Source organism: Mastomys coucha, unplaced genomic scaffold (assembly GCF_008632895.1).
Source record: "Mastomys coucha isolate ucsf_1 unplaced genomic scaffold, UCSF_Mcou_1 pScaffold16, whole genome shotgun sequence".
In the NCBI taxonomy this organism is placed as follows: domain Eukaryota; kingdom Metazoa; phylum Chordata; class Mammalia; order Rodentia; family Muridae; genus Mastomys; species Mastomys coucha.
The window spans coordinates 69,369,014-69,391,258 of NW_022196898.1; the positions used below are offsets into that span (position 1 = coordinate 69,369,014).

At 44.9% G+C, this 22,245-nt stretch overlaps 1 protein-coding gene and 1 long non-coding RNA gene across 2 annotated transcripts; one reads left to right on the plus strand and one right to left on the minus strand.

Moving 5' to 3' along the window:
- Positions 1 to 7,151: 7,151 nt before the first annotated feature.
- LOC116093708 lies at positions 7,152 to 12,150 on the minus strand. Its single transcript, XR_004119803.1, has 3 exons — positions 11,960 to 12,150; positions 9,596 to 9,707; positions 7,152 to 7,729 (listed from the first exon to the last, which is right to left on the minus strand). It is a non-coding gene; the product is annotated as an uncharacterized LOC116093708 (long non-coding RNA).
- A 9-nt stretch (positions 12,151 to 12,159) lies between these two features.
- Positions 12,160 to 21,822, plus strand: F3 (coagulation factor III, tissue factor). The gene is made up of 6 exons (XM_031375324.1): positions 12,160 to 12,422; positions 13,582 to 13,687; positions 17,333 to 17,550; positions 18,305 to 18,483; positions 19,258 to 19,417; positions 20,905 to 21,822. The coding sequence occupies exons 1-6, from the start codon at positions 12,332 to 12,334 to the stop codon at positions 21,036 to 21,038; spliced, it is 888 nt and encodes a 295-aa protein (XP_031231184.1). The 5' UTR covers positions 12,160 to 12,331; the 3' UTR covers positions 21,039 to 21,822.
- The last annotated feature ends 423 nt before the right edge of the window (positions 21,823 to 22,245 follow it).

Genomic DNA, 22,245 nt, shown 5'->3' on the forward strand with positions numbered 1-22,245 from the left:
AAAAGAACACTGTTTCCTAGAGAAGTTGGGAGCTTTTCCTAGGCCTCAGCTACACTTTTGTTCAACATGTGTCATGGGTGTGACACTTGGCTCTAGAGCCATGTTTCTGCTCTCACCCTTCTAACTCTGTGGGGACTCGGAGGTGGGGCCTGCAGAACTTTCTCCTGTCATGATGCTTTATGGGAGTTTAGATGTAGATGCTATCAGGCTGGGATGGGTGCAAGCGCACAGGCTCTGGGGCCAGACTGTACTATGAGCCACAGCTTTATCCACTTGTGCATCTGAGCCTCAGCAAGTGGTATCAGCCTTGGCAAGCTATAGTTTTCTCAAGGTGGAAAGTGCGGGTACTTGGAGAATCTGTTTGATTCCAGGGTTTACACGAGCTATAAATCAAACACTAAGGGTGTTGTTAATGACTAAACATGAGCAGCCCCGACAGAGCTTATCATTGCTGATAAAACGATGACTTGCTTATGAACTGTCCAGGCAAAGGACATCCTGCTGACTCAGCAGCTACATCAGGAAGGTGGGAATACTTGGTGCTGAGGCAACTTCATTAGTACGCATCTGCTGACAGCAAGAAAATGGAAGAATTCTGAAGTCAGGAACTGGCAATTGAAGGGAGAATCCAGTGTGTTTGCCTGTAGCAATCTTACAAGGGAAGAGCCCCAGACAATTGCTCCCTCGACTTCCTTACTCTCTAGCTTGCACACCTCAAGTTCTTTCCTCCCCAAAGCCCTTCTTAGAATACACCTCACTGCTTACAATGGAAAGCAATGTGGCTGTGAGCAGTTGCAGAACCTTCTAGCCCTTTATCCTGCATGTGTGATGTGTCCTGCAGACACGCCCACTTAAGTGTTCTGCCAAGATACTACTACTACAGGCCTCACAGGATCAGGCGACACTGCTGAGTGTCAGCCATAGTGGACCATGCTAAGATTGCGAATAATCATCATTACTGCATGTGCCAACACTGAAATCAAACAACCAGACCCACAAGCAAATGGAAATGTCAGAGTTAATTACAATGAAAAGAAAAAAGGATGTTGAGCTGGTTGTGAAATTCTCATAACCAGCTTGCAACTAGATGCTTTGAACAAGTCACTTTAGAAGGGATGTTCTGAGGAACTATTAATTATAATCATTAACTAGCAGTACAACAATTAAAACTATAAGATAAACTTGGGCGTAGGGTTTAGTACAGTTGGCACAGGTCAGCTGTGAGACTAAGTTCTGACCCAGAAAATCAAGATTTTAAGTAGCAGAACACAGGACACAGGATCAAAGCCCTGGTCTCTGTCTTCTTGTTTCCGATAGAGAAGCTTCAACTCTGAGAAATCAAATGATTAGGCATACATGTGCATGTATACACACATATACACACACACACAACTTTTCTCCCTTAGTGTCAAGAGCAGGTGCGCTTTTCCATATCTACATTCAATCTTGACAAATAGACTACTTAACATGACCTCATAACTCAAGCATTCTTTGCTCCAGGAAGAACTGTTAGACTTTTGAGTAAATGTCTAACTTGTAATCATTTCTTTGAAATGCTGACTAAAGAGCATTTTATTACCCTGCCCAACAGGTCACAGGCAAAGAAGGAGATCAAGACCAGAACATTCTTCCTCAGCAACTACAGCAAAATCCTGGAGCCATATCTTTGTGTGTCCGTCATCTTCAGAGATCAAAGGAGTCCAGGAGCAAGCCTGTACTAACAGGGGCATTAGGAGAAGAGGTGGAGGCAGAAGCTGAATTGGACTGAAGGAAGTCATTCCCTTGGGCGTGTTAGAGTGTGTGAAAGATCCACATCTGTGGTGCTCTTAGACACACTGCTATCATCATAACACATCATGGTGGGGGTAGTGATAAACCATCCCAACCTCACTAGGCTCAAAAGAGGCCAGGACTTACAAGTCTGAAGCATGACTTACATCACCTGTGAAAACGGGAGCAGAGCGGCGTTCTCTGATCTACTATCCAGTTCTGCTTTATCTCTTCTTGGGGGTATTGGGAGACTTGCTGTAGTTATTTATAGACTCCACATTCTTTTAGATTATAAAGTTAAGCTTCTCTCCTGCTTCCCCAAGTTCCCCTCACAAACACACTCTGCCTCCAAAACAACTGCTTCCCAGTGGGTTTGTTCTACAGTTGCCCTTAACATGACTACCACACACCCAAGTGCCTCTGATGGGATGGGAAGAGAACAAGTTATTTTTCCTGGGATCAGCCTCAGCTGTGGGCTCTGCAGACCCTGGTGACATTTTCCTTAGGCTGCTCCAAAGATGACATGAGAGCAAGAGTACCAGATACCCTGGCACAAGGAAATAGTGCCATCTGACCTGTCCTCATGGAGCCAGAGAGATGTCTGACTGGTTTGCAAGGGTTCAGTTCCCAGCACTTACATCAGGTGGCTCACCATCATCCATAACTGCACTTCCAGAGGCTCCAATTCCTTGCCTCTGCAGGTCCCGGCACACACGTGAGACAGGATCATTCTCTCCCTAGCCTCCAACACACACACACACACACACACACACACACACACACACACACACACACACACACGAGGGAGGATAAAAATAAATCTTTAACTTGTCCCAGAAGCAGGCTCTGAGATCACTAGGAAGACTACACAAAGTTTATGGAAATGAGTGGTTTTAGGGAGCCAGGTCAGTGCTGGGGCCTCTAGACATCTTATGGGAGAAAGCATCTTGAGGGAGACTCCCTCTGGAGCTCTCAGGGAGGGAGGAACTGCTGAACAAACAGAGCAAAGCAAGTGCAGGTGATTCTACCACAAGTCCCGTCTTGAGCCAGGGTGGTGGTGTCATGATGATAGATGATAAATAGCAACCAGGTAAGAAATGTGGTGCAGAATGACAGGATGATAAGGGGGGCTGATTATATCAAGCACACTCATGCATTTCATTAGCAAGCCTACAAGGCCCTTCCAACCCCAGGTTGTGAGTTGGAATGGTGACCCATTTTTCTTGATGAATAACAGACACTACTGCAGGACATGGATGTCATGTTCTCTAGGCAAATGAGCCATTTTCAGGTACAATTTCTTTTTTCTTCTCTGTTCTGGGTAGGAATGCAACTTGAATGTAGAAACACAAGAACAAAATAAACTGGAAACAAGGCAAAAGAAAGAGCCCTTTCTTCTTGACTAAGGGCAGGTTTGGCTTGGTTTTCTTTTGGAAAATCTCCATATTCTGAAGCCAGGCACTCCAAAGAGGCCCAGTTTCACAAGGCAGGAAACATTGAGGGCAGAAGAGAAAGGGACTTGAATTCATCCTTCAATTTCTTTCAAAAGATTTATTTATTTTATGTGAGTACACTGTCACTCTCTTCAAACTCACCAGAAGGCACCAGATCCTATTACAGATGGTTGTGAACCACTATGTAATTGCTGGGAATGGAACTCAGGACCTCCGGAAGAGCAGTCAGTGCTCTTAACTGCTGAGCCATCTCTCCAGCCCCCATGCTGCAGTTTCTACAGTGCTCCCATAGGAAGTTTGTGTTACCGCTCAGTCAGTGAGACAGGCAACAGAACACTGCGGCTATGAAAGTTGTACTCAAGGGCTCCAATAGTCAGGTGCAGCTCTAGCTCACCATTATCCAGCTGTGTGACTTCTGAACAACTTGTTCAACTGCCTTTGGCTTCAGTGAACCCATCTGTAAAAGGTTCATTCCTATCTGTCACAAGTGGGATTACTGTGAGGAGGACTAAGTGACTTAATACTTGGTGGCTAATAAATGGTATTTTCTGGCCATTTTCAATGTCAGGAAGATCATAGCATGGTCTTGATATCCACTGAGTTTCCTAATAATCTGCTTTTCCACTGAGACATGATGTCAGCTAAGAAGAAATACAAGATGGAATAAAGTTATTTATAGAGTTCCTGGATTCTTAGAAGATCTTATCCATGACAGAAACCATCGTAATCATGTCTGAGCTGTCCTTTCATTATTGCCTAAGGCCTGCTGGTAGCATGTGGGAATTTGGGTGTTGTATGGTAATCACCTTTGAACTAAAAAATTCCATCATGGAGAGAAGCTCATTCATACTCAGGAAGTATTTGTGTGTGCGCGCATGCGTTTGTTACATGCAGGCAATGTCAGTGGAGACCACAAGATGAGCTGCCTGATGTGGGTGTAAAGAACTGCATGCCCCTGCAAGAGCAACAAGTGCTCTTAACTGCTGAGCCATCTTTCCAGCCCCTCACCCTTGGAAAATTTTAAAGGTAGGTTATTTAAGACTGAGGAAATAAACAACTCAGAAATCTCAGGAAGTCCACAAAACCTATCAAATTTACAAGGTTCCTCCCTCCCCATGGTTATACATGCAGTAAAAATTGCTGAGGGGGAAGAGACTATCTCACCTGTCAAGCTAGCTCCAAGGTCCCAGCTTTTGTGAGTCTTCATTGATGCTGGATGGGCTTTGGTAATAAAGCTGCCTTTAAATCATCCCTACTTCTGCAAGAAATCCTTAACCCACATTCCTATAAGTAACCCAAAAAAAACTCATGTGTTTACCAAGTTGGACTTTGGTGGCATTGTTGCTTTGATCCGTTACCAGTTCCCTGTCTGACCTGAGTAGACTTTCATTAGTATCTCCTCCAAAATAGTTTCATATAACACGGAGTCTCTAGGCTTTAGAGTAGTGATAAAGGCAAATTCCTAGACAACTGAGGCTTAGATCAGAGCAAGCTAGACCGAAACCATGAGTAACCTTGATGATAGAGAAATCAAAGTTTGTGGATGCTGATCTGAATCACTGATATGTATCTCTCAAGTCAACAGCAGCTTCCTTTCTTGCTTTAACCCAAAGAAGCGAGAAACTTAACAAGATCCATGTGAATTTATCCTTAGCAATTGTATCTTTTAGGATCTGTTGTAATCACACATATAACTGGATTTTACCAAGTAAAGTTTCAGTCTTCTCTTTTTGCAAACTTCAATCCTCCATCCTTCTCTATCTTTCTGGGTAGTGCTCCCAGATCATCTTCTTCCTCTAGCTGCACACCAAGGACTAGTTTGTTGTAGATCCAGCATCAAGACTTGTTCCTGTCTGTGATGGCTTGGATGAAAAATGTCCCCCACAGGCTTGTGTATGAACAGTTGGTATTCAGTCTGTGGTGCTCTTTGGGGTGGAGGTAGGGTTATAAAACACTTAAGAACTAGAGCTTTGCTGGGAGAAGTACATCACAGAGGATAGGCTTTGAGTAGTTGTAGCCTCACCCAACTTCCTGTTCCCTCCGTCTGCTTCCTGTGTGTGGATGAAATGTGACCTCTCTGATTCCTAACAGCCAGTTTAGCCGCGCGTTCCAGCTTCTGTGCAGTTCCCAGCACAATGGACCCTATCCCTCTGGAGCTAGAAGCAAATACAAATCCCTTCTTCTTCAACTAGATTTTGTCAGGTTATTTTACCACAACCTCAGGAAAGTCACTGGCACACCATCTGTCCTGTAGCTTTAGCAGTCTGCTTCTCCGGTCTCAGATCCACTCTGCCTCCAAAATGGGTCACAAGACCTAAACTTGGATGTTCCTCTGGCAACCAAGATTGCCCACGGAGTGGTCCCAGACTGGAGCAGAAACACCTGGAATCTTATAGTAGTACTGGTAATTGGCTCCTGGTGTGACAAAGCCAAGACATGTGACTCTGGGTTGTTGGCGGCTTCTAGGCCCTGTTCCATTTGTTCTAAGAGCTTCCTGGGCTCGTAAACTGTAACTTGTTCTTACATAGGCTCAGCAGCTCCTGTCACTCACTCTAAGGTTGCTAACACAGTAGATGTTTCTAGGAGACTCTGTCCAGCATGATTCCTGATTTCTCCCTCCAGCCTCTTTTTCCCCCTCTAAGCTATGACCCACTTTCCACTCTATGCTAGCAATCCCATGGGGTCCCTCAGCTTCAACATCTCTAAACCTGTCTTAGCTGCCCACCTTTTTGTGGTCTTGACCTGTGGCACTGCCTTCCTGTGTCGTTGGACCTTCCCCCTAATCCCCTGCCCCGCCCACATCAGCCCCGAGCCCCCACCGCTGTTTCTTCCACGTTTTCTTACAGCTGGCCTTTCTGTTTATCTCCCTGCCACTGGGTGAGCTGGGGGCTCTGTTTTGTTTGTTTGTTTTTATGAGACCTCAACTCAGTTCTTCAGTTCTTGATTCTGTTGACATGCTATAACCAGAAGGGTAAGCTTTCTCGGGGATAGAGAATCTGGTGACCCCCCAGGCCTGGGCTTTGCACAAGGGATCTTTATTTTGAAGATACATTTCTCACCCCCAGGACTCCTGCATTCCAACGCCTATCAAGGCTCCTCGAGTCACCAACCTCAGCCCTTTGCCCCGGGCTCTGCTCTTCTTCTGTGCTCCAGTTTACCATGATCAGCATGTTGGTGTGACCTGAAAATTCATATGTTGAAACCTCATGCAGAGGTGGGAGGGGTTTTCAGGATGTGATCAAGTCAAAAGGTCCCACCCTCATAAATTATATAGAGGATCAGTGCCCTTATGGGAAGGCTGTGGTGGGTAACTGTCTCTCCCCCGCTGTGAGGACACAAGTCACCATCTTTGAAGCCCAGAATGTGCCTTTGAAAAACCCTGATTCTATTGGCACTTTCTTAGACTTAGGACCTGTCTTAGACTTCTCAGGCTCCAGCACTGAGATTTCTGTTATTGTAAATTATCCTTCCTTCTTCTTCTCCTTCCTCCTCTCCTTCCTTCTTTTCCCCCTACTCCTCCTCTCCTTCCTTGTATATGGCTGCCAAAGTGAACACTGAAGTATTTTGTTAGAGTGGTCTGAATGGACAAAGAAGTTGCTCAAACTTTCTGCTTTCCCCCAAAGAACCTTCTCTGATGACCTGGTCAGAAGAGAGTTCTCCAGTGGGTCCTGAGCAGCTTTTATGCCAGCAACAAAGCTTAAAGGACACGAAGCCCTCTCCTAGGAAGCCTGTGTATTATCAAAACTAAAGCAATCCCTATCAGTATGAAGTTTTCAGTCTACCTGTGAGACATGTATCTCAGACCTCAGTTCTGCTCCATCCTTGTAGGAAATGTGTATTTGCTTTTCTCCCTGACTAACTTATAAGCTATTTTATATAAGAGAGAGAGAGAGAGAGAGAGAGAGAGAGAGGCTCAAACATAGTTCCTTACATAGTAATCTCTCAATAAATATTTATTAAGTTATGCAAACCAGGATCTTTATTATTCCCTAGTGATAGGAAAGACAAACACTTAACTTTTTCTCTCCTTTTTTACTTTCTTTCCTCCCCTTTCCTTGGTTGGTTGGTTTGTGTTTTTGAGACAGGGTTTCTCTATGTAGCCCTGGCTATCCTGGAACTTACTTTATAGACCAGGACAGCCTTGAACTTGGAGATCTGGCTGCCAGTTGCTGGAGGGAAGGTCCGAGCTTAAGACTCGCCATGTGCTCTCTTGAACAGCTGTCCATAAAGTTTACAAAATTCTGAGAAGCCGTTCACAGCCAAGACATCACAAGCACCCTCCGTAACACGGTCCTGTGTCTTTGTAGTTGTCTCTGACATCACATCAGTTCTACACAGTGAGGGGCTTTACAGCAGAACTCTCTGTCTAGTGGTCCAGCAGACTCATATGTCCAAGATTATGATTCTGTTCAATTTGGTGTCTACCAAAGTCTGTCTTCCTGATTCGGTTTACTCATGACCACCTTTTCTTTGTATCTTCACATGCTGGCAGGGAAGGTAGAACTCTATAAAATAAAGAAATAAATTAATTAGTTAATTAATTAAACACTAATCCCATGCTTGAGGGCTCCACACTTGAGCTAGTTGTCTATTAATGGTCCTATCTCCTAATCATAACACAGAAAGTTAACATTTCTACCTAGGAATTTGTGAGGGCCCGAGAGGGATATATACATATAAGCTATAGCTTCCTGTTACTCCCCTAATGGTAGAGAATAGTAGCTATTCCATGCTGTTAGGTATGCTAAGTTAGACAATAGTGCTTAAGATGATAACTACAACCAATCACACATTACAAATGCTACTGTAACTTATATATCTAATAACTACACTTAGTAGATAATTACTCTCTACCTTGAGAGCTTTCCTTGAACAAAGACTCAGGATAAGATGAAACACCATCATCAAAGGGAAAAAAAAGTGGCCGAGTAGATAATTCAGAACTTAGAGCATCAGTGAACAAGGGTATTATAAAATCAAATATACAAATAAGAACGAATGTCCTCCACGTTTGCTTTCAAGTTGGTTACTTATTATTTTCACTCACTTGAAGAATGTTCAGACTCATAGGTAATTTTCTGAGTGAAATGTTCCTGTTTAGAACTGGTAAGATGGATCGGGGGTTAGCAACCTGTACTACTCCTGTAGAGGACCTGAGTTTGGTTCCCAGCTCTCATTTTGGGCAGCTCATAACCATCTACAGCACTATCTTCTCATAACCATCTGCAACACTATCCTCTCATAACCATCTACAGCACTATCCTCTCATAACCATCTGCAACACTGTCTCCAGGGCATCGAGCTCATTGTTCCTGGTCTCCACTCAGTATGTCTATGTGTGTGTTATTTATTAAAAAAAAAAAAAATCTCTTTTAAATGTCTGTTAGATGAATTGACCATGGCAGGCTTAAGTCTTTTTTGCTTGGGAGGGAATAAAAGAAAATTTATCAACAACACTATTAGAATTGTTTTCTCTCTAACCCATACACTGACAGAATAACATTCAAACCATTAAACTTTTGACTTAAATAGGAAAGATGACATATTTCACAGGAGAGAGACTTTTAGTTTTATTCTATGCATCTGCAGTCTAGCACAGAACCCAGCAGCTGTTATTGCATTTGGGTATCTGTTGAGTGAATGGATCTTTATACATCAAATTCAGTTAAAAGTCTCAGAAATTAAGGCATTCTTGAAGGAAGTGCTATCATACAAAATGTTAAGCCACCTGGTGGTGTATTAATAAAAACACTTGTTAAAGGTTTTTTTTTTTTAAAGTGGATTTTGTCACTAAGATTATAACTATGACCCATTTGTGATTTATTTGTCATCGTTGCATGTACATAATGAAATATAAAGTGCTGATTGCTATGAAAGTGTGCTTATCAGGCAGTCTACTAAGCCTTGAGTCTGCACAGGTACTTGTGTGCTAAAAATCCCAAAACTTAGACTGGAAGATTATTCTCTAAAATCGTGGGGGTTTTGTTTTTCTTCTTGAAGATAGGTGTGGTGGCTCATACCTTTAATCCCAGCACTCGGGAGGTAAAGGCAGATGAATCTCTCTGAATTGGACACCAGCCTAGTCTATACTAGCTTCAGGCCAGCCAGGGATACATAATGAGAACTTGTCTCAAAACTAACTAATAAGTGAAGAAGCAGACAAAAACAGTGTCTTTCAAAATCTTGGTGCTATGCGATAACTAAGTCAGCGACCAAACTGATGAGCAAAAAAGTATTTTGAATGGTCAGGATACAAAATTTTCTTTGTACAAGTTTTCATCTAATTTTGGACAAAACATGAACTGTTGGATAGTACATAATTATTTTCACAAAACTCCTTAAGCACAACTGCCAATTTCTCCATGACTAACCCTGCCAGATGTTTCTTCAGTTTTGCTGAGTCACTTTTTCTCCCAACTCAGAACTCTGCGTTCTCACTAACTCTGAAATTCCTCCGGCCTTTTCTCATATTTTGCCTTTTACCTGGAAAAAAACATTGGGGAGGGGGAAAGGTTAAATTGCTTATTTTTTACTACCTCACACGCATACAACAGGTTTTTGAAAAATAATTACTTTCAGTCTTACCTTCTGTCATACACCTTAACCTGTCCTTTTCCTGGGAAGACAGACATTTTGAGGAATTTATGCTAAACAGCCTTTAAGGCTGGTTATCAACAGTCACGTTGCATCCCATGACTGAGCAGCTTCTGAATCACCCTCCAGTGTAGGCTGTTAGAAAAATGAAAGCAGCCCCCAAACTTCTTCATTCTGCTCTAAAACTACCTCTTCTCCAGTTAGAAGTCCTAGAAACCCGAAAGACCCTCAGCCACCTTGAGCCGGCTGGGGCTGGCCGGGGAGCAAAGTCCTTGGATTCCATAGGTTTGCATTTCGATCACTGCCTGGCTCCCAGACAGAAAAACTTCGTTAACAGAGTTCATCTTTTGAATGTTAATGAAAACTTTCAGCGACAAGCAAGGCTGCATAACGGTCTTCATTGATTCAAATGTGTCAAGCACATTCCTGGGTGCTGGTAACTCTTCTAAGAGCTAAGGGGGTGGGGGGAACCTGATGCCCCCTCCTCCTAAAAAAGCTTGAATGGGGAAGTTGACTCTAGAAGGCACACTTGAGATTATGTAAAGTACTTGATGAAATTGAATTGGTAAAGCCGTTAGCATGCTCTATAAACGTGCACAGGAAGGGCTGAAAGCGTGTCCTGGTCATTTACAGACTCCTCATCAGCTGCATTTCACCGCTGGTTATGCAAAAGGAAACTGAGCTCTCTACGTGTCTTCACACACGCATGTCTGTTTTAAGGAATAGCCAACAGGATATTTCTGCCTACGAACAATGAGTTCCCCAAACAGCAAGTGTTTCCCACACCTGCTTAATATGTGTCTGTGGATGGAAAATTCATTCTTGGAACAGTTTTCTTGATGTGATCTTCCTTTGCTCAATTGGGAGTAAAAGAGAGGTCAGGAGGGAAAGTCCCCAAGGTAGAGGACCAGATAGAGCTACATTGTGTAGTTAAGCCAGGGAGCACACAGACCAGCTGACCTCCAGACTGGTATCGTCAAAGGCTATCTAAGAGGTTCTGCCCTCTCCATTCTCAGACATAATCAGGAAGCCACTGGGAGTGTGACAACAGCTTAGTAACTCTTTACACTTCTCAGAGCCTACAAGGTGGACCTAAGTTTGACTTTACTCAAGGAAAATGAAAAAAAAAAAAGAGAGAGAGAGAGAGAGAAAGAAGGGAAGAAAGAAAGATTGTACAAAGCTTCCGAAGATACAGATATTTACATTACAATTCGTAACAGTAGCAAAATTGCAGTTATGAAGTAGCAATGAAAATAATTTTATGGCTGGGGGTCATTACAACATGAGGAGCTGTATTAAAGGGTCGCAGTATTAGGGAGATTGAAAACCACTGGCATAAAGGGAGGGAGAAGTTGGACAGTCAACCAGGAATGACAAGAAATCTTTTGGGCGATGTTGAGCAAATGCTGCCAGTAGGATAAGTGATCCTCTCAGGCCCCAACAACTTCACAGCAAAGCCTAGAAGGGAAGCCAGGGAAGAAATGAAGAAAAATCAAACCCTGTGGCACCTGGCTGCCGCTAGGCTCAGTGACAGGGGTGTGCTTGGAATGACTGGTCTCCTGGGTCCGTTCCCAGGGTCTAGGAAGGAAAAAAATAAATAAATAAACAAATTGGGAAGTCCGAATGTTTGTTTTTCAGTTTCATTTTTTGTTTCTCTGCATTTTGGAGGAATTCACTCAAACCCACTGCTGTCTTCCTCCACCTGAGAACCGTCCTTCCTGGAACCCCAGGGCTAAGCTCAAATTCTCCCAGACTTCAAGCTGCCGTTCCTCCGTCACCTCGGGAACGGGAGTGGGGTGCCAAGTGGCCTTTAGACCTAATCCGGGGCCCTTATCCATGGCGGACACGTGCATTTACTGCACCGCCCTGTACAGCGTTCCAAGGGACTGACAGAATGTTCTGCTAAACACTGGGTGTTCAGGCAGAGCTTTAGAACTGCCCTCGGCTACCAGCATGGTCCAGGAGCTTTGGTACATCCTCTGCTAGGGGCTCAGCATCCTCAGCTTTCGATAAAGCAGAGGAAAAGTAAGACTCCCTTGACTTTCAACTTAGATCCCTCCAATGCGATTCCTTTCTCGCCAGCCAGCCACCCAGGCTGGTCACCTAGGGATCAGCCGGGGAGCCTGGGTCTCCAGCAGTACCTGGATCCGCCTGCGCCGAAGGGGCAGCTCGCTGCTCGGCGGCCGCTGTTGAATCACGGTTGAGTCACCCCTTTCGGGGTCTCGGAGTTTCCTTCGGGAGGGGAGTGGGCGGGGCAGGGGTGTGGACTGAGCGGGAGCCGCCCACCGCGAAAGCGAGTGACCGGGGCCGGGGGGCGGGGAGTCGCGAGCCTCGGCGGAGGCGGCGCGGGGTGGAGAGGAGCCGTGTCCGCGCGGCCCTTTATAACGCGCCCCGCGCGGACCCCGGCAGCCTGGGTACAGCGCGCACCCATCACTCGCTCCTTCCGATCGCTCCGGTACCGTAGCCTCCGCGTCGCCGCCGAAGCCCCGCGACCTTGCCACCAGCCCTTGGACATGGCGATCCTCGTGCGCCCGCACCTCCTAGCGGCCCTCGCGCCCACCTTTCTCGGTTGCCTCCTCCTCCTCCAGGTGGCCGCGGGTGCAGGTGAGTGGCATTGGTCCTAAGAAGCCCGAGACGCACCGCCCCTGGGAGACAGAGAACCGATCTGGAGGGCTAGGGGATGGGAGCGGGGGGCTGCTCTGGTTCCTTGGGGACGCCAAGGCGTCCCGCCGTACCTGCAGGTTTGGCTGCGCTTGCCCTGAGGGTTTGAATGAACTCTGAGATGGAAGGTAGTTGGTACCCGGACTCCCGGCTGTTGTCGCCGCTGAAGTTGCCTGCTTTGTGCGTCCACCGTGGTTATATAAGATAAACTGGGGTTCCAGCTTGAACTCTGAGGGAAGAGCTTCCTAGGATGTTGGGCCCTTGAAGGTGGCGGGCTCTTTGCCAATGTCGGCGTGCTTTGCGTGGCTCGCTTGATACCTTTGACAAGGTGTGTGCCTTCCCGTAATAAGCAGATGTTCTTGTGGCCTTTGGTTTCGATCTGATAGAAGTAACGCTGTTGGAAACTCAGGCAAGACAGAGTGCATACCCACATCTACCCAATGTTGGGGTGAGGCAGAGGTTGTAACCTGGGGACTTGCAAAAAGAGACGTTGATTACAGTATTTTAATGGAATAGCATCCCACCATGTGACAGGTGCCACAAGGGCCGCACGTAGGCCGTGCACTCCGTGAAAATTTCAGTGTAAAGATATTTTAGATTACAATGGGAAAGATCAAGTTAGACTTTTTTTTTTCCCGTTTATGTGCATTCCTGACTCTCACGAGTGTCGGGGGACGAGCCCTGTTTGGAACTTACTCAAACCCTTCCTTGCCGCCGCTCCATGAGCCGAGTGCTTCAAAGGAGTCTGGGACTCTCTGGCACCTGGGGGCCTCCTTCCATGTCGTTTTAAAGTGGGCTTCCCCTTGAATAGTTTAAGGAAGGATTGCGGTGTGGATGTTGCCTGGAGGACTATATGGGTCTGGGGGTCGGGGGAGGGGACACACACGCGCACGCACACACGCATACACGCACACGAACGCACACGCACGCACACACCTTCTGTTCTTCACAAGTTAGCAACGATTTTTTGTAACTGACAACAACAACAACAAAAAAATGTGCTCCCTTTGATAGCAGAGTCTGGGAAAGTGTTTTAGACGTTAGCACGAGGTCGAGACCACAGAAGCACATGCAATCACAGATCTTCTGTGCTTATTTGTAGGCACTCCAGAGAAAGCGTTTAACTTAACTTGGATATCAACTGACTTCAAGACAATTTTGGAGTGGCAACCCAAACCCACCAACTATACCTATACCGTTCAGATAAGGTAAGTCAGGTTAAAAACAAAACAAGATAACCTAGTGGCTTGGCTCTTGTGCCCTCAGAGGGACTCTGATTGTTGGATGGAGCTGTTTACCAAAGGGTAGAGTTTTCATGGTAATCTGCCGGCTACTATCATGTTCCATCAGATGGAAACATTTGCATATGCTAAACTGATATGACAGGAACTGGGGGGTTGGGAGGTGTACCTCTGTCCCTTGAGTGCATACCAAGTACACCTAAAGTCCTGGTGTAGATCCTCAACCCAGCATAGAATTGTTACCGTGGTCGCTGTGTCGCTCAGGAGGAAGTAGAAATAGAAATCTAGTCACTTTTAGCTGTACATAGGGAGTTCCAGGCCATCCTGCAATACACGGGACCCTGTATCTAAATATATGCATACATGCGTGCATGCATGCATACATACATACACACATAAATGACATAACGTCTAGTTCTTTGAGGGTAATTATAGGAAAATTAATACGTGCATATAAGCTGTCGAGGGGCGAGCCCACTTACACAGGCATTTCAAGCGTGCTTTGGGGACAACGGCAGCTAGTCTCTTCTTAGTACCAATGCGCTTTTCTGGTTACTAGCTGTCTAGACTGAGCTGCTGCAGGCCTGTCAGGGAGAGGTAGGAGGAGTCCCAGTGTCTACATTGCCCTGAAGCAGTGCTTGATTCATTAATCTAGGGACTCTGTGAATTAAAATTTGGTTGTACACACAATCTCGGTGGAGGCCAAATTTCTGAGTCACTGAGCTGCTTAGAAAACACTGAAGGATTTGTCTGCATCCTGGGCCGTCTGGGGCTGTTTGGCTCATTCAGGCCTGTTCACTGATTGACAGCTCTCGGGACCAAGTAAGTCAGCGCTTTTAATCTAAATAACCAGGGTGTGCCAGATGGCTTCCTTGATTTTCACATATTCTTGGCAAGCTCTTGGTTTCTGATAGATTCTAGGAGATGGATAAGGAACATGAGAAACCTGCCTGGTGTGGAAATTAATAGTGATGATGTAAAGGACACAGGAGTTTCGTAGGCAAGAGGCAAGCACGTTTTAACCCTTTGTTTTTCCATTTTAGCTTATATTAAGCCTTATTTAGTACTAGGTTGCAACTCTCAGGTGTGGGTCTTTTAAGTGACTTTCTTGGTTTTCAAAGTGAACTCCATGATAACTATTGCCAGACCAAAAGGGGAGAGAATTTGTGTGTGTGTGTGTGTGTGTGTGCCACACACACACACACACACACACATACACACACGCATGTTTGTATGCATATATGCATGTATAGCTCTGCATAGCTGTATAGAGATAAATTTCATAATCTATAATTACCATCACAGTGAAATTATCAGTTCAAAGGCTGGTGATGTAGTTCAGTGGTGGAGTTCTTGTCTATCATGTACAAAGCCTTGGGGCCCATCCATCACCTATGTCCCCTCTCCTCCAATTCAGTTGAGCTGGTAGTGATGACACCCTGTAATCCCTGCACAGCTTGCTCATATGACACAAGAGGATTATGAGTTCAAGGCTACATTTTTGTTCAAGGACAACTGGAACTATAGCGTGAGACCCTGACTTAAAACAAGTTCAAACCTTGCCATTTCATATTCCCACAGTTGAGAGTTATTAAAGTAATTAATTTCTCTTATACATTTATTTACCTTAGGAGACCCTTTCCTTCTAGATATGAAGATTAAATTTTTCAGAGAAACGGTTATTTTCTAATATCTTGTATTAACTGGAACAACATTGGGAATATATCTTGGGTTGTCTTGATTTTTGAAACAGAAGCCTTTATTAGCTGTAAGTTTTGGAGTTTTTAAGGTGTTCATCATTGAGATGAGCATGGCTCATGATCTGCAAACATCACTGCTCCGGACACAGCTTGGGGATACCAGCAGATTTGGGTGTCTTACTGGTCAGGAGGCAGCACCTTATCCAGGGGACCCTAGCCCCCCCCCCGCCCACCCCCCAGCTCACCTATGCTGCTGGAGTTTGGCTGTGCGGTGCTAGCCAAAGGGCAGCTCTGAGGAACCCAAGCCTGCTGCTTCTCGGGAAGCAGGCTCAGTGGTCGTTGAGAAGCATTGGGGCCCAGGCTTAGCACCAAGCTGGGGCTTGCGCCGTCCAGTCCATAGTGTGTGTGTTGAATTCCAAAGCTGAATTTAGAAGCTTCCAGACACAGCCTCTAACTCAATTAGTGAATGTTTGGTTTTTTTTTGTTTTGTTTTGTTTTGTTTTGTTTTTTCAGAGAGCACATGGTCCTCCTTGTGAGCTGGGTAGAACAAAGCACTGCCTCTCTCAGGCATGTGACTTCACCCAGAGCTCAGCCACTGAATGACTTGCTTGTCATATTGATAGAAAAAAAACCATTAAGGTGCCATTGGCTTTTGATATAGAAAAGATGTAATCAAGGTACACTTTGGTCATTCTGGATCCAGATAGCCCCTCCAGAAAGCTCAAAAATAGGAGAAGCTAAAATACTCCACCTTTAGTGTTAGCTTGGGACTCTGAGAATAAAGGATATATGTACATATGTACTCAAGTTCTTTCAGGATGGCTATTTAAGGGCTTTGGAGAATCCTCTCATTTGTGCCTCTTCTGTGTGGATTCAGATAATTGTCTCTATACGTGACTCCCCTGCTCGATGTTTTTATCATATTCTACATCTATGTTGAATAATAAAGTCTATCAACAATAGATTCCCTACATAATTATATCTGGTTACGATCGTCATGTATGGTTAGTCAACCACTGACTCTCCTATGTGCCTATCTGCTGGGCCCCTTGCACATGTTTAGGTCATTTGCTATCATCTCAGGAGGTGCTGGGTTCTTTTCAATGTGTGTGGTCAGTGTGTCTTCACCCTGAAGGGGCAGCAGTGCCATACTCAGCAAACACAGAAGCCCTGCTGCTTGGCAGAGAGATGAGAACCAGAACTCTTGGTCCAAAGAGAGCCTACATGTGCAGAGTTTTCACGGCAGTAGGGTTGGGGGTGGGGGTGGGGATCAGCAAGGGAGAAATGAGCGCTAGGCAGGGTGACAGAGATATGGGAACTGGCTTGAGTGCTTCGGTCTGTCTAGCAGGATGATATGGGCCTCAGAGCACTGCCGGTATTCACCTGATGGGAGTGCATCAGGCAACATGTCGTGGTGCTTGGCTAATGGTCATTTCTGTCCTTTCGAAGAATTTTATTTTCTGTACAAGTTTTTCAAGTGTCTTTCTCTTCGATGGTGCCTCACAAAAGAAAGATCTGACCTTTGCCCTCAGAGGCTCAGACTTTGTTAAACAGGCACTAGCTTTATTGTTTTCCTCTGATCTTTTGTGAGATGTGTTCTCATTCTCGAAGTGAAGGCTAGCATGTGGAGCCAGCTCTCCCACTCATTAGTATGTGACTGAGAAGGCTGTTTAGTGCCTCTGGCCTTCCAGGCTCACATACATTAAAAAAAATAAACAACAGGAGCCCAGCAGAACCAACCTGGTTGCTGGGTGAACTTGCATTCAAACTTCAAATGCTCAGGATGGGGAATGTCTCTTCAGGTTTCCCTGTAGCTGCCAGTTGGGAGCGCAGGGTACTCTGGTAGAAGGCCCACCATCCCGTTAGTCGCAGACCCTAACCTCCCATCTCTATTTCTCCTTCCTTCCTTTAGCGATAGCTCTAGAAACTGGAAATACAAATGCATCTCGACCACAGACACGGAGTGCGACCTCACCAACGAGATCGTGAAGGATGTGAACTGGACCTATGAAGCGAAGGTCTTGTCTGTCCCACGGAGGGACTCAATTCATGGAAATGAAGACCTGCTTGTGATTCATGGGAAGGAACCGCCATTTACAAATGCCCCAAACTTTTTACCTTACCAAGACAGTAAGTAGCTCAGTCTGTAAAGCCTTCACTCTTGGTCTAGCTAGGCTTCTGTATGTGCTCATGCTTGTGACCCTACTAGCCATTAGACCTCTCTTTCTCTCTCTCTCTCTCTCTCTCTCTCTCTCTCTCTCTCTCTCACTCACTCACACATGGCTACCAAACTTCTGAAATATGGCTAATGTTGCCAAGGTGAAAAATATATACCAGTTTTTGAAAAATATAGAATATCCACAACATCCATTATATTGAGTGCATGTTAAATGCCAATCTGTTAATGGACCTATTAAAGTATAGTATTAAAATTAATTCCACCAGTTCACATTTTCTTTTTTTTTCTAGTTTTTTTTTAAAGATTTATTTATTTATTATATATAAGTACACTGTAGCTGTCTTCAGGGTGTCAGATCTCATTACAGATGGTTGTGAGCCACCATGTGGTTGCTGGGATTTGAACTCAGATCCTTCAGAAGAGCAGTCAGTGCTCTTAACCGCTGAGCCATCTCTCCAGCCCCCAGTTCACATTTTCTACTGTCCATAAGGAAGGGTGTCCTTGTGCCCCCAGAGGATGGCATTGTAATGTGTTGCCTTGAGACTCAGCTCCAGGACCCTCACCACTCCTACTACTGGAGCTGATTCTGTACAGATGTTCTGTATGAGCGATGGAGGAGCTGTCAATTATGATAACTAAGTGATCTTTTCTTTGTATTGATTTTAATTTCCAAGCCGGGTAATTTTTTTTTTTTTTCCATTTCAGCAAAACTCGGACAGCCAATAATTGAGCAGTTCAAACAAGATGGTACAAAACTGCGCGTGCGTGTAAAAGACCCATTTACATTAGTCCAAAAGAACGGTACATTCCTCACCCTGCGGCAAGTCTTTGGCAATGACTTGGGGTATATACTTACTTATCGGAAAGGCTCAAGCACAGGAAGGGTAAGAGGTTCTTCATTCATTTTTATCCACCCCCCCATTTTTTTTTAAATAGATCTTTGATTTTCCACAGCACGCTTGCTGCTCAGTTCAGATATGGGGGAACAGGGGTTGGCATGGCGGTGTGCACAGCAGATCCTCCTTCTGCCTGTCACTGCTGAGCTAGTCACCTTGTGCCCTTGAGCAGGGTCCTTTCCGGGATTCCAGTCACACAGTCAAGGAGCTACACTTTCCTCTCCCACATCTTCATATTGGGGATCCTGGGGGGGGGAACTGGGGAGGAGGGGGAGGATGACTTCTTAACTAATTTGCATGTGGGTACATATGTGCATGAATACATGTTCAGGCATGTGTGCATGAGAGTTTGTGTGCATGCGCATGTATGCGCGTGTGCGGGCGTGTGTGTGTGTGTGTGTGTGTGTGTGTGTGTGTGTGTGTGTGTATGTGTGTGTGTGTGTGTGTGTGTACACACTCATGTGTGCTGCTTTGTGATGATGGGGATTGTTACCCAGGGCCTTATACACTCAACAAGTTCTCTGCCACCGAGTGGCATCCCCAGCCCCTAAATGCACCTTCTTTGGAGATTTCATCTCTTTTTCTACAGAAAAAAAAAAGGGGGGCCGAACTGGGCTGGGTGTACCTGTCTTTTTAGCAGTCATCAGGGGTTACTGATTAGCCAAGTGACTTGTGATCCTTCATGCGTCAAAGATGTCTGCCTAGACGTAGAGCCTTGGTGTTTGCCTTCCTCGATGACTTAAGGACCCTATGTTTTCACAGAAAAGAAATACTACAAACACTAATGAATTCCTTATTGATGTGGAAGAAAGGGTAAGCCACTGCTTTTTCGTACAAGCTGTGATTTTCTCCAGGAAAATTAACCAGAGGAGCCCAGAAAGCATTACAGTGTGCACCGAGCAATGGAAGAGTACCATGGGAGGTGAGTGGCCATGGCTGCCAGTGCCCCGGGAGGCTCAGCGGGCCCCACATCAAAGCCAACATGCACTAATTTGGGTCAAACATTCAGAAATGAGCTTAGGGTGTCTTAGGGTTTCTTTCTGGATTCTTTGTTCTCTTTGGAGGCATTTAGGCATGATTCCACATGGTTCCCTTGGTCAGCAAGCACTTCCCTGGGCATTTGCAATGGGCCAGATTCTATAGGGTGCTGGGCATGCAGATTACAGCTAGGACTTGAGTATTTAGGTATCAAGTCACAGCCTTCTCCGACTGTTTTTCCTACTGACATTATGGTCTGAGGGGCTCGGGGCATGGGGGAGCAGTAGTTTCTGGACATGGCAGATAGCTAAGTGCACCTATGATGGACTGTTGGTACAGGAGCTGTGTGTGTGCACATGAACACACTCTCTAGGTGTTCGGTGTTGTGACTAAAAGCTTGTAAAGATACCTCTGGGCCCAACAGAGAAGGGGCTCGGAGTGCTGTCAGAGGAGAGGAGTCAGGGGACAACAGTAGCTGTGGCCTGGCTCTGTTAAAGTTTCAAGTCAGTACGCCAAGTAGGCCAGACTCGGGAAGACAAATACCACATCTTTCTCTTATATGTGAAAAGCTAGATTTAAATTTATATTCATGTATGTATTTATTTATGGAAGGAGACCATGAAAGAAAAGGAAAAACTATAAAGGGGGAGGGTTAACAGATGTGCTGAGTACAGGGGAGGGGCTTTCTAGGGAAAGAAACTGGAAAGGGACCAAGGGGCGTGGGGGGGGAGGGCTAGGGATGAATGAGAACAAAGGCTAATTACATGTTATTTATGAAAATGCCATAATTAAGCCCATTGCTTTGTATGCTGACCTAAAAATAATTTTAAGAATGTAACAATACATCTAAGTATTCTGCCTTCCTGCTACAGTGAACAGAAAGCTCTTTTCCATTGAAGCCCATCCCCCTCTGGGCCAGCTCCTGAGCCACAGCCTCAAGATGCCCTGTCCTAAGCCCTACGCTAATCCTGAGGCCTCAGGCTCTCCTGCTTTCCTGCTTCATCTCTCTCAAAATAGATCTTCTGTGGGTACTGACCACCCAGCTAGCTACCGTTTCTTCGTCTCCACCATCAGCACTGTGGCTCCTCTTCTTTGTCCTTCTCATTTATCTTCTGTTATCATCTCTGTCACCAAACTCAGGGTCATTTTTGACTACATTTCCAACACATGTTCTTAACATCCATCTCCAGTGGCTCCTCTCTAGTCTAGGAACCTTGGGTAGCTCATTTAACGCTGTAGTCATTGTCAGTTTCTCCCAAGCATATGAGGTTAGATACAGTCTTAATCTAAGAATGAGAGAAAGAGTGGAAGACGTAAATGTCGAGTTTCAAAAAAGCAGGGTGGTGCGAGTTGGGGTCATGCCCACCGGCAAGTGTGATTTGAGCCTCCAAGTTGACTTTATATCTGATTTTGTTTGTTTGTGCTTTTCAGAAACACTCATCATTGTGGGAGCAGTGGTGTTTCTGGTCACCATCTTTATCATCCTCCTGTCCATATCTCTGTGCAAGCGCAGAAAGAGCCGAGCAGGACAGAAAAGGAAGAGCGCTCCATTGCGCTTGGCATAGAGGAGAGGCGGAAGCTGCTAACAGTCACACTGCCTGCAGGGCACTGTCACCAAGACCTCTGATGGGAGCCGTGCAGCGTGGAGCATGTAGCCTGCCGAGCCAATCTCCCTTCATGACCTGTTATTCCAGCCAGCGCTTTGATTCCGACACTAGCATTTGTCACTTTAGAACACCCTGAAACGGTACAAGCTGGTTAACACTACATGGCCTTTTGCACGAATGCTTTAGATTGCATACTCGACACTCAGGAAGACACTAGGTGACCCAGGCAAAGCCAGTGGACAGATGCCTTTCATATAACCCAGGTGGGCGTTTAGAGAACCTATGGGATGTTGGTTTCGTAGGCTGTAGGACAGAAAAGTGGGAACTGGGTAGGCAGTTGTACTTTTGTAAAGTGGTATTTGGGTTTTTCCCTCAACTAGGTACTTCTGGAAGTTCAAAGCACTTGGCAAGCTTTCATATAAATGCAGGATATTTTCTGCTTGGGGCGCCTTTATGATTTGTACTTTCCTACAATTTAGCACTTTAACTGACAATGATGGGGTTTAAACATTTGACAGCCAACTCTATTTTTATACGACTACTATACAAAGAAACTACATAGAGTTTTATGATTTAAGGTACTTAAAAATGTTTATGGTTAACATTGTATATATTTATATAAATCTTGAAGGTTTTGTATATGGGATTTTCTATTTATATAGCTCCTATTTGTATATATTGAGATAATTTATTTAATATACTTTTATATAAATAAAGGTGATTGGGAATTGAGATGATCACATTTATATCTTCCATTTATTATTTACTCCTTGGTTTTCACATTAGGTGATTCTGTTGCTGTAACAATTGGCCTTATCAATCTTAGTGGTTTACAACAATATATACTTTTCATTTACACTACATGTTCGTGGGTGTTGGTTGGTGGTAGCTCCTAACAGTGTCTTCTCATTGCAAGACCCAAAACAAAGCAGGGGTCTTTATTGCATCAGAGCAAAGGTGAACACACAAACACACACAAACACACACATGTGCATGCACACACAACCCCAAAAAAGCAAAATCAAACCAAAGCAAAAAAAAAAAAAAAAAAAAAAAAAAAAGCCAGGCACCTTCAATGGTTAAGCCGCTTTTTAAAAATGACTTTTTTGGTTGTAATTACATCACTTCCTCCCTTCCCTTCCCTCCCTCCAGTCTCTCCCTTGTA